The sequence below is a fragment of the Odocoileus virginianus genome, chromosome 8 (assembly GCF_023699985.2).
Source record: "Odocoileus virginianus isolate 20LAN1187 ecotype Illinois chromosome 8, Ovbor_1.2, whole genome shotgun sequence".
Classification (NCBI taxonomy): domain Eukaryota; kingdom Metazoa; phylum Chordata; class Mammalia; order Artiodactyla; family Cervidae; genus Odocoileus; species Odocoileus virginianus.
The window spans coordinates 58,573,995-58,587,235 of NC_069681.1; the positions used below are offsets into that span (position 1 = coordinate 58,573,995).

The 13,241-nt window shown below is 36.8% G+C and overlaps 1 protein-coding gene across 9 annotated transcripts in view; it reads left to right on the plus strand.

Annotated features, from left to right (window-relative positions):
- KLF12 (KLF transcription factor 12) overlaps positions 1-13,241 on the plus strand; it is a 708,032-nt gene that overhangs the window by 541,618 nt on the left and 153,173 nt on the right. For all 9 annotated transcript variants that reach the window (XM_070471576.1, XM_070471581.1, XM_070471579.1 and 6 more), the window contains one exon: positions 1,323-1,869. In XM_070471576.1, coding sequence (XP_070327677.1) covers positions 1,323-1,869 — 547 coding nt within the window. The remainder of the gene's footprint in view (positions 1-1,322; positions 1,870-13,241) is intronic.

Genomic DNA, 13,241 nt, shown 5'->3' on the forward strand with positions numbered 1-13,241 from the left:
TTGTTCTCATACCATAATGAAGCTGAAAAAAAAGAGTTTTTGATCTTCATGTAATAGAACAACAATGTGCCTGTTAGCCTGGTCAGATTATATATAACCAAAAATAATCCATTATAGTCTTAACTCTCTGTTAAGGCTAGACAGACACAGACTAGTTTGGAGGCCATTTTAGGCCTTGGAAATAGGCATTTAATAAATATTTCTTGAATTTATGAGTGAATAACTATAGAAGTAAATTATATTTATGCTCAGTAATAACACACTGAGCCTATTAGTTTGGGTGGAATCTTGGATTCTTTATTATTATTGTTTGTTGTTCCTATTATTATTATTAAATTTTGCTCATTAAAACTTGAAAGAAATGAAAACAAACTTGGACAAAATTGTTACCATTGTCTTAAACAACGTAAGTGTAGGCAATTTAAGATTTATAGAATAAGTTTTTCCTAAAATTATTATTTCCCAAAAATGTCTGTTGTGGAATTTCTGTATATTATTTTGAGAAAATCTTTTTCATTGTTAAGAGCTAAGTTATAATCCAGTTGTTAGAAATGATTTGTATTGAATACTTTCATAATTGAGTGTGAGAAGTTGGAGAATTTTATGCTCTGTTTTAATGCTCAAAACGAGAACGGTATGGTGGATATTTCTCCAAATATGAAAGCTGAAATATCATAATGAGTTTCTCCCATATTGTTGCCAGGCCTCCTATAATAGTATTGAATAAGGGTTAGAATCATGAAATCATAGAATTTTAGAGCTGGAAAGGATATTTAAGGTTATCTTATCAAAGTTTCCATTAATTTATAACTAATGGAAACTAAAACTCATAAGTGTAGTGATGGGTCAGACCAACAAAATGAATGTTTATAACGTTAGTTGTATATATAATATTTTAAGAAGACAGTATAACTACAACCAAAGACCCCATGCTGTAGCCCATGGAGTCACAAAGAGTTGGACATGACTGGATGACTGAACAACAGCCGAAGAAAATACTTTGTACTCTGAACTTGTCTTTTAGGTTTTATGTAAAATCGCTATTCATTTTTAGGTTTCCGTGGCCTGTTTTCTTCCCCATAGTGCACTTATTTCCCTGGATTTTAACAATTATGTCTGTTGCTCTGCCAACTGTCTTGTTGTACCTTTGTCTCGTCTTTAATTATGATGATTGTCACAGATCAGTATCTCAGATACTTGGAGAGTGAATTAATGTTCCACAGCAATAAGAGAAAAATTAATAAGCATTCAAGTCATACATCGTACATCTATTAAAGGGTGTGATTAATGGAGATAAACATGTTCCATTTTTCTCCCCACAGTCTCCAAACGTCCACAAGTACCCCGATATGGAGGCTGTTCCCCTGTTGCTAAATAATGTGAAAGGGGAACCCCCGGAGGACTCATTATCCGTAGATCACTTCCAGACACAAACTGAGCCAGTGGACTTGTCCATCAACAAAGCCAGGACATCCCCTACAGCCGTTTCATCCTCCCCAGTTTCCATGACAGCGTCCGCCTCCTCACCTTCTTCAACTTCAACCTCCTCATCGTCCTCTAGCCGTCCAGCCTCATCCCCGACTGTTATAACATCAGTATCTTCAGCATCATCTTCGTCGACAGTATTAACTCCAGGGCCCCTCGTTGCCTCTGCCTCTGGTGTGGGAGGCCAGCAGTTTTTGCACATTATCCATCCTGTTCCGCCTTCAAGTCCCATGAATTTACAGTCTAACAAACTGAGTCACGTTCACCGCATCCCCGTGGTGGTCCAGTCGGTGCCTGTTGTCTACACAGCTGTGCGGTCACCTGGCAATGTGAACAACACTATCGTAGTACCACTTTTGGAGGATGGGAGAAGCCATGGCAAAGGTAAGAGACACAAGCGAGGCTTGCTTTATTTTATCACTAGAAGTAACTTATGCAAGGAAGTTACAACTGAGAAGTTCTGTGCACAATGACACAGAGGAACAACTGGTCTGCTCCTGTGAGTCGAGCATGGTTTAGTAGAAACTAACTTCATATTCATATAGGTGTATGTTTCAGAATTACTCAGTCCAAATTTTTATGTATCAAGTCATATGATGTCAGAATTCAAATATGTAAATTTGCAAAATATTGTTTACCTTCATAGGGAGAAGAGTCTATAGTCAGCATCACTGCTTGTGAGTTGTGAATCCCTCTTAGAGATTAACAATTATGAAAATTTTAAAAAGTGTATCAAGGTGTTTCTTCCTTCTGTTGTTCAGACTGGAACTTATTTGTCTGGCAATAATATAAAATGAGATGAAGTTCTAATGCTTGGTATCTGTTCATTCACTTTTGAGTAATTTGTAAATTAAGTTGCCATTGAAGTAACTCTAAAGTTAGGTGTTCGGCTAGAAATGCATCATATAGTTAGACTTCTTATCTTCATAGAAGTCTAAGTTATTGTTTTAAATAGCAGGAAGCTTCTGTGATAGAAATGATTCAAAATGCAGTATTAAGATTTCCTTCTGGAGATTAGAAGCAGAAAGATACTTTGTTACATGAATTTATGTAATAACATCAAATTAATTATATATGATAGCTGCTCATGAAGTTATTTTTCTTCTAAGTTCTTTTTTTTTTCTATTTTTAAGTCAAAGGAACTGTAATAACATAATGTTGTTGATATTTCCCTTTCTGTAAATCTAAAAAAATAGCCACCTTTCTATAGAAATGTAAAATGCCTATAATCATCAACTCATATGCATTTGTTTCATCTTCAGAGTCTAGAAATAATGATGGACTAAGACTTAGGTTGTAGTACATTTTGCTTTGAATACCATACTACTGCCAAGCCCATAATTAAAATATGATGGATGAACACATAAAACATTGCCTTTGTGTAAAATGCTAGTAAACATAGTTGTTTTGATTCTTGTAAAAGGTAAGATTCAGTGCATAGGAATAATATTTGATCATGAACTTGGAGAATTTTTGCAAGCATACAAAATTATGTATTCATCTTTTGCAAGTTACTATTTTATCTCCAGTAAGTTTCTTCATAGCACATGATAGATTGCACCTTTTCAATTTTACCAAGTGCAAAATCTCATGGCTTACAACAGTCAGAGGTTTAGACTGCAAACTTGAGATCCAGATACTATGCTTACCTGACAACCATTTTGTACTTTTGGTGCTATTATGGACAATGGCCAGGAACTAGTCTCACCACTATCTTTGTGAACTAGGAAAAAAAGAGGAAGAAGGGAATCTCTACATAGATTTTACTTGAGTCAAACCTTCTTTCAGTTCAGTTCAGTCGCTCAGTCGTGTCTGACTTTTTGCAACCCCATGAACCGCAACACACCAGGCCTCCCTGTCCATCACCAACTCCCAGAGTTCACCCAAACCCATGTCCATTGAGTCGGTGATGCCTTGCTTCGTTCTGTACTCTAAGGCCAAATTTGCCTGTTACTCTAGGTGTTTCCTGACTTCCAACTTTTGCATTCCAGTCCCCTATAATGAAAAGGACATCTTTTGGGTGTTAGTTCTAGTACTAGAAGGTCTTGTAGGTCTTCATAGAGCTGTTCAACTTCAGCTTCTTTAGTGTTACTGGTCGGGGCATAGGCTTGGATTACCGTGATATTGAATGGCTTGCCTTGGAAACGAACAGAGATCATTCTGTCGTTTTTGAGATTGCATCCAAGTACTGCATTTTGGACTCTTCTGTTGACCATGATGGCTACTGCGTTTCTTCTAAGGGATTCCTGCCCACAGTAGTATATAAAACCTTCTTTGATATTACTATTATTTCTATTCCAGATGAGCTAATTGATTTGAATAACAGTAACATAATTAAAGATCACATTAGGTATTTATTTTATTTATAATTTACAGATATGCTTTAAATATTTTTAGAATTAGCAATTAGAAAAAATATAACCTTGTATATTACATTATTTTATATATGTGTATACCATAGAATCCAATCTTTGTGCAATATCACTTATGAAAGCTGTTGCTTTTATTGTGGAGATGATTGATAAGGATTTTAACACTGTTTGTGACCTTTTTTTAAAAAACAATTTTGGTGCATTAATGATGGAAACAGATATCTCCTTTACTTGCCATTATCATTTTATGAGAGAGATTACTTTTATTTAAAGTTTACTGCCAAAATTTAATTTTCTGAAAAATTTATCTTTGTAGAAGAACTGTATTAAGACTCATGCTATAGTTTGTCCTCCACATGAGTGCTTTTGTTAGTTCCATACAGTGTTTGTATTCAGCAGTTTTTGCATATCAAGAATAAACATATAATCATAAACACACTAAATATCATGTGGACATTAATAGCATGAAATTTGGGATCAAGGATGCATGAGTTTAGAATCCTAGTTCCCTCACTTCCAGCTTTGGACTGGGCAAAGTTATTTAACCTCACTAATCTTCATTTTCTTTAGTATAAAATGCAAATAAAACATGATATATCTTTGAAGATTATTGGAAATTTAAAGAGTTTATGTGTACATGTCTAGCACTAATAATAATTTATCATTATTATATCCCCCCAAATACCTGAAGCAATAATGTTCAGAATTTTTTTCTCTGTATTGTACAAATAGAAAGATGGAAGAAAAAAGACTTACTGAATTTAAAAGTGATAAACTGCTCTCAAGAAGTGCTTCTCAAAGTTTACAACAAATTATAAGGGATGAGGGTTTAGGATGATAAATCATCTGGAAAATCCCATACATTTTATGTTTATTAATTTATATTGTTTTTATAATCCCCGTATTCTACAAATATTGCTATAGCATTTTATAAGTTTTTTTTATTGTTTGATTAATTAGATGATAATAAAAGTGTAGTGGAGGAGGCATGCCTACCTCACAGAAGGAATAAAGGAAAGGGCATTTCAGTAACTCCTCACATCTTTCTGCTGCAAATATGCACTTGGGCACTGGGCCAGCAATGAAATGGCTGAGTGATAAAAGGAGGTCTATTTCTATTCTTACATAGGACTTATATTTCTGGTATGGATGAGCAAAAGGAAATATAATAGGGGAGTTGGATTTTCAAATGCTAATAATAAAAACTAACGCACATAAATGTGGGTGATGGTACTGGTTAATTAGTTTTAAAGTTTTTAAAACATATCTGGTCTATAGTAAAGAAATAGATTACCTTATGTCACATTACACAAGGGACTAAGAATGTATATGTCTGTATCTGAAATGAATTGAGTCATTTGTCCATTCAAGTATTGATTGAACATCTCTCATGGATTAGGCATTTTATTGGCACCAGAGATAGTGTTGAGCAAAACAGATGCTGTTTTTATCTAAGTACTTACAGTCTACTAGGAGATCTTGCCATCAAACAAAAAAATTGTACAATTAACTGATAGCTGTGGACAGCGTTAAAACATAGACTAGCCATGGATGTGCCTATGGGGGAGAGGTTAGTTCTAACCGTAGATGGAGAAAGCTGTGTTTGACTGAAGTGTTTGCATGCAGAGTGTTATATGTGGTTGGAAAAAATGTTTTTGTTGTGATGCTCAGAAGGGCGTGTTTGGGGATTTGGAGTTGTAGTAGGATGGAACTTTGCATGGGTATGTTTGGCTAATAACAGAAGAGTATGAAAAAGTATTCTAATGAGGAGAGAACTCCAGCCCATTCAGGTATTTACAGAATATGGTCTAAAGGAATGGCAAGTCATTAGCTAACCCAGGGCACCAACAGAACTCAGCTGGGTCTTGATAAGATGTAATATGAAGAAAATGGCATGATGTTCTGGAAGGTGCAGTTAATACAGTGTAGACTAGAGCCATGAGAGGAATGCTGTCAGAGAAGGTCTCCTGAGGGACGCATTTTTCTGCTTGACACCAAAAGACAGAGTAGCATTGAGCCCCCCGAAGTGACAGTGCTGAGAGCTAGAAGACTCTCCACGGAACCTGAGACATGTTGTTTATAAACAAGACCCTAAAGGAGTTATTTGACCTTGTAACAGAATTTAAGTTGAGCCTGGGAAAGTTTTTGGTAGATTTCTCAGGAGATTTTCGTTAGTTTTCACAGATAATTAGCAGCAGGAAGCATAGAAGGTTAAAAGAAAAAATCACAAGCAAAATTGTTCTTGGTTTATTGCTTCAATAGGCATGTTTAGGATTCTCCTTTCTTTCCTTTTGATCCACTATTAAGGTAAAAGAAAGGGCATTTAAGAGAATACAAGTGAAGAGAGCATTGCAGAAAGGAGTTGTCAGATTATCAAAAGCTTCTAAGAGGCCAAGTAAAATAAGGACTGAGCATGGAGCATTTGGGGAAGGATGGGTTCATTGGCAACACCATGTCAGTGGGGGACTGGGGACAAGGGACAGACCGAAGTGAGTTCGTGTTCTGATGGGAGGTGAGGCAGGGTAGACCAGAAGTCTAGATGGCTCTTTGGCCAAGTTTTGCTAAAAGAGTTTTGGAGAAACTGCATGATAGCTAGAGAGGAATTTATGCTCTCAAGGGAGCAATTTAAAAGAGTCAGAAAGTATAACATATTTGTATTCTGTCAAGAATAATCCAGTAGATAGTTGAAAATGGGTAATTTTAGAGAAGGAAGAATTACAGAAGCAAAGTTGTTCATTACACATTAGTTGCTTATATTATTTTGTGGAAGTAACCTGCATCTTGCAGTAATTAACCTGAATTCTGAAGTCAATTTATTAGATTGACACAGGTTTTCGGAAAAGATGCATAATGGTAAAGGAAAAGAAATGCAGAAAATAGCAGATAATGGTCTAAGATTGACAATGAAAAGCAAACAGATTAAAAGTTCAGTAAAATGTAGGTTCCACTGAGAATTGTAAAAATGATACCAGCATTAATATGAATATAAGATCAAACATTTCTCATTCATCACATACTGGAACATACAGAATAATTAAAAAAAGATAATCCCCAAGCAATTTGTAATTGTTGTTTAAAGACATTTTTATAATTGAATATTTATAGATGTGTACATTTTAGAAATGCAAAATACTTAAAGGACAAGGCCATAACCAACTGAAGAGCTAAAAAAGAAATGGATTTATTTTCTCCCTCCTATTCCTGAGCTGGCCCTTTCCCCATGTAGCCAGAGGAACATAATATCACCTTGATGTCAAGGAATGAGGCTTGAACAAAGGTGTAATTGATGTTGGCTTTGGAACAGCCAGAAGTGAAAAGCCAGCTGAGGAACACTGTTTTCTAGTTTTCTTCCCTGGCTGCTATCCTGTCCTTCATTGCTTTATGTAGACCTTTTGGTTTGTCTTCTCCATTCCCCATGTCGTCGTCTTCTTAGCCACCCAGACTCTCCAGATGTTCCCGCGACTATAAAAATGGAAAACTGCCTAGTAGAAAGAACTCAGCCTGTTTCCTATGCAGCCACATTCTCTCTCTTGAAAATGCAATCCCAAGAGTCCAGCCTACCAGAATTTTTACAGAATGTGTTTGTTGCATCAGACTTTTTATTACAATATATCATACTTGACTAATAACTTATCATTGGATATAAGTGCATTATTCCTGACTTCAGACATTTACAGGATAAGAGCTTTGAGTTTAAAGTACTTTTCCCCAAATTATCTGACTAGAGCCTGTTGTATCTGCTGTGAAGAAACCAACAGCCCCATATGGGCATGCCATTTCTTTGATCATCTCCATTAATTTTTAAAAAATGTTATTTTTCTATTATATTTAGATGAAATGGCAAATCCTTCAAAACCATACCTATTCCCATAGCACTGGTTCAGGAATTTCAGAGGGCTGTGGCTGTGGGCACATCTGAAATAGTCACACCCCATTTCTTCCTACAGGCTGTTGTTGCTTTTCTCATCAGCCCACAGGAAGAAGCCACAGTGTATTTTTAGTCCCGGGCCATTTATACTTGTGAAAGGAAATCTGGCCATCCTAGCAATTGCTGCAGCGCTGGTTGGAGGTTATGACTGTAGCTCCCGACCATTGAATGCAACCGGGGTTTTACTCCCATGAAACTCCCCATTTCAGATCTCTTTGTTTCACCGGTGTTCTTCTGCTCTTGACTTTCCCACTTGTTGATGTTCAAGATGTCTTATTTTAGGTCTAGGTTCCTTTTGTCACAGACTCGCTTCTCCTGGCTGCCTTACACATGACTGTCCTCTTTTAGGTCACCATTCAGTGGAATCCCAGTGTCATCTGTCCGTATAACCAGAATAGTCCTGGGCAGCTGACATACACTCATGCATATGGTTGTCTTGACTCCTTGATTGAACTACCCCAGCTTCCTTTGGTAAATGTGTTCTTCTTCTTATGTTTAATTATGATAACTACTAGACATAGACTCCTGTTTTCTATCTGATTTTGATTGACAAACCTTCTAATTACTTAATTTTTTACTGTTAATTTTCAATGTTGCTTTTTGGGAAGCAGGACTGGATGGTTGCTCACTTTGGCTTATTTTTCTTAATTTTAGACTTTGAAAGGATGTGAGTGTTTCACTACTGTCATTATAAAATGGACAGTAACTTGTTAAATAGTGAGAAAAGCAGCTAATAGTTATGAAAAACTGAATTTTAAGTTAGAGGACAGAATATTTTATACAGATACATTGGTCATTTGTTTTTAACCTGATTTTAACAAGGAGTAGAAACCTGTCTGTATTTTTTTTTCACTTCTGGGCACACATAGGAAGTTGAATGGATTCCATCCACAAAAATGACTTCTTATGCGCTTGTTTATCTGAAATATCTATAGTTTATTGATGTCTCTGTTTCATCTGGCATAGATTGTTAGTTGCTCAGTCATGTCCGACTCTCTGTGACCCCATGGGCTGTAGCCCACCAGACTCTTCTGTCTGTGAGATTTTTCCGGCAAGAATACTGGAGTGGGTTGCCATCCCCTTCTCCAGGGGATCTTCCCGACCCAGGGATTGAACCTGGGTCTCCTGCAATGCAGGCAGATTCTTTTACTGTCTGAGCCACCAGGGCATAGATTGGGTTTGGTCTAAAATTTGACAATTGGCTGAAGAGAGTTGACAGAAATTATATGTATTGTTCTAAGAAATTATTAGCAGAAAAGAAAAAACTCTGTGTAAGGTCCTTGTAAACTGTAAAATGTCAAGATGTGAGTTTGGCTTTTCCCACACACATTTAAATAGTAAATAGAAGTACAAACTGGAAAAGAAGAGGAAAAAATATGACCAGCAGAGGGGAGAGGTGATACTCCACTCAGAGGTAGATACTGTGTAAGGAAAGCAAGATATAGACAGGAGAAAATCCATTCAAAAGACACAGTAGCTAAAGCAAGGAGCTACCAGAGTGGGCTTTGTGTTCGTTCTGTTATAATTTGTTAGGTCAGGTTCCTTCTAAGACAAGACAGTCTAATTTACATTTAAGTAGATAGATGCTTAAATGTGATGTATTACTAGTATTTAACTCTAAGAAAGTCTCTATATTCATTTTTTACCACACCTTAAATATTTTCTCCGATTATATTTAACACGTTGCACATGTTGAGTCTGGAAATAAATCTTTCCTTTCCTCTGTAGTTTCATTTTGGGGAACAAATTTTTTCTCTCCTGAAGTAATGTTCTACCTATATGTAAAGCTTCTAATTTCAAATAGTACAGGTGCTGTTATGCTACAAGGAAATTCTTATTTTACATATTAGATTGCAGATATTTATAGGACTTTTTTTGATGATGTTTGGATATATATACTCATTGCAAGAACCATTTGAGTATTGGACAGATATATCTATATGTATATAGATAACTACAGAGCTGTATCGGTATCTTTATATATCTAGATATAGCTATATAGATATAGATACTTTTTTGCAATTGGACATTTTACCCAGTGACTCTTAAGACCTGGAAGGAACAAATGAAAGAAGAAAGAATGTAAGATCCAAAAGGGAAACTTGGTCTTAGAATCATTGCCAGCACTGTTTTAAATTGGCTTTTTAATTATTTACAACTCTCTGGCTGTGGTTTCTGTTTCCAATTTTTTTTACTCCATCAGCAATAATTCTTTTTCTACTCCAAGCTCTGTTACTATTTTCTCAGCCCCTTCTCTCTGCCTGTTTTCCATTGTTAATGGAGAGTTTGATTAACTGTTGTTCTTCCACTTTGGGTTCTTTAGAAAAGAACAGATTGATATTTGTCTATCTAATAAATAAAAGAAGAGCTACCAATTTACAGAGTGGTAATCACATACTCGATCTTCCCTCCAGCTCCCTTTATGTGGGGGAAATGCAACTTTGATCATTGGCCAATTGTATATGTGTTTTTCACGACCAGGCGGCTTCACCTTCATTTTTCTTCTGTAATTAGTTAATTTTTTCAACAAATGTTTTATGGACCAATTATATGGCCAGGAATTTCAGTGTGGTGATTTTTAAAACAACTTCTCTTAAAAGTCAGCTGTAGTTTGCAACACACTAAAATAATATTATTCATACTGTGAGTCATTTTCCTTTTGGTGAATCTTGATATCAGTATACTAGCTCATCATCAACATTTTAAAGGAATTAAATAGGATAGATTTGATTAAGAAATATGAGAGTATCACCCACAGAAGTGTTACATCATGTAACTTTTGTTTAATACCTGACTTACTTGCCTCAAATGCAGTACGGTGTGTGTCTGTATAGTATCTGTGTACTGAGTCATATTGAAATATTTATTTCTTCCTATAGTTTCTATTTAGAACGTTTGAGTGAGACTACATGGAGTTCTTCTCCATCTCCTGCTCAAATACCCGTCTTGATTCCAGTTTGTTTTCTCTGCCTTCTCACTCTTCCAATTCCCTTCCCTTTTTATCTTTTTTTTTTCTCCTAGATATATTTCTCTCTCTCCCTCCATGTTTCACTATTCTACCTTTTCTTGAATCTTGATTCTTCTTTATCTCCTATATCTAACCAAATCACCTATCTCATAAGTGCTGTATTTATTATGGAACTAAGAAACCTATATTGAAAATGATAGCCTTTGTATTGCCATCTAGTGGTGGAGTTTTAAAATAATGTGAACTGAAAGAGTTGTTGGAGAAACTTTCATGTAGTCTACTAATTTATTCTGTCATTGCTCTCAGATTTAACGAACTAGTTGAGGGCTGTCAGGGAGTGCAGTGAATATGCCCTTTTAAAGTAAAACTTGGACATGAATTTGAAACCTAGCTTATCTACTTTAAGAAACATCACTTCTACCCTCTTGTCCTACTTTCCATTCTGTACATATGTATGTGACTTCTGTTTAGTAGAAATAAAATGCTACTTTCTACATATCTATGATTAGTTTCTTTGTAACTATGGGTAATGTTTGTTGAATTAGTGGAAGCAAGTATATGACAGCTTGTGAACTATGAAGTTTTATTCACTGTCACAGAGAAAAAATAAAAAGTGAGACAGCAGGACTATAGGAAGACAGAAAATAGGAGAATTTGGTAAAACTGCTAAGTGGGAGTAGCCCTTAGAGAATTCATCAGAGAACTGCCTTATTGATAGCTAGGGACTTAGGAAAAGCTCAATAGCAACAGAAGAATTGCAAGATATTCCCATGGTGTATGCGCTTCTCACTTTCTCAGTGAGAGAAAGACCTAGTGAGACTTGGGTGACCTATGATAAGAATAAACTTCTCTGTTGACAAAAACTGTAGTTGCTCCTATAATGTGACACGTACACGTGCGCTGCGTCACTTCAGTCGTGTCTGACTCTGCGATCCCGTGGACTGTAGCCCACTAGGCTTCTCTGTCCATGGGATTTTCCAGGCAGGAACTGGAGTGGGTTGCCATGCTCTCCTCCAGGGGATCTTCCCAAATGAGGGATCAAACCCATGGCTCCTGCTTGGCAGGCAGATTCTTTACTGCTAAGCCACCAGGGAAGCATAATGTGGCATGTATTATTATAAATACTTACTCATAGAATAAAATAGGCTGGCATCTCCGCAGATCCACCTGGCCTCATTAGCTATGATTTTCTCAACACAGTGCATTGGGCCTGACACTAGTACATGTTCAGTAAATACTTACTGACTGAAGAGATGAATGAACTAATGAATTCATTCATGTAGGTGCAGTGTTCTATATGAGATGCTCCATTAGAAGGCTGTGGCCAGGGCTGGTCTCTAGTCCTAAACCCTACCCATAAAAGCAACCTCCCCTTGTGTGGTGAAGTAGAGAAAGCAACGACATGGGTTCCTCACATCCCCAGAGCCTGACTCCTCCCACCCACCCCTCCCCACCAGGCTGTTGCCTTTCCACTAAATACGTGTCACGTCTCAGCCATCTTTTCTACCTCTCTGTGATGACAATTCTCCCTCTAGCCATGTTGCACCCTTTTCCTGGATGGCCATTTCTTTCTCCATCATAAGACCTGGTTGAGATGCCTTCTTTTCTAGAAAGGCACATACCGAATGGTAATACAATTTATGTCATATATATACATACACAGATACACATGCATGTGCATACTTCAGTTGCTTCAGTTGTGTCCAACTTTTTGCAACCCCCTATGGGCTGTAGCCCGTCAGGCTCCTCTGCCCGTGGGATTCTCCAGGCAGGAATAGTGGAGTGGGTTGCCATGCCCTTCTCCAGGGGATCTGCCCAACCCAGGGATCCAGCCCAAGTCTCCCAACTCCTCTGTGTCTCCTGCAGTGGCTGTCGGGTTCCTTACCACTAGCACCACCTGGGAAGCCCATAGATATACATATATATCCAAAATATATTCTCTTTACTCAATATATTTGGCTCAAGTACATTATATATATAATATAAAATTACAATAATATCTATATCATAGCCTTATGCCTGATCCATTGTCTGGCACACAGTGAACAATAAATGTTTGCAGAATGAATGAGTATCTTTCCCAGAGCTGTTCTTCTTTTATGTCAGTGGGCCATCTGTAATTCCCTGGTGCTTCTGAGTATACTGTTTCTGCTATTTCCCAAGTTTTTTTTTTTTTTTTTTCACTGGACTTAATACTGAAGAATAATATTTGGTGGTACATTACGGATGCTTGATGTGATTTAGATTTGAATAGTTTCTGGAGTTGAACTCCCAGTGAGTGAGAAATATTCTTATGGCTTCTGAACAGTCTTAATGAAAAGATACCGTTGCCTGAGAGTTACTGCCAGTTCTTATTATTCTTTTATGCCCAGGTAAAATATTTTACCTGTGAAACTAGGAGAAATAACAGCTTTGATTGGATCTGGGCAATTAATAGAGTCTGTGAGGTTTCTTGTATAATAGTAATGCCGATTTCACTTCCCAGTCA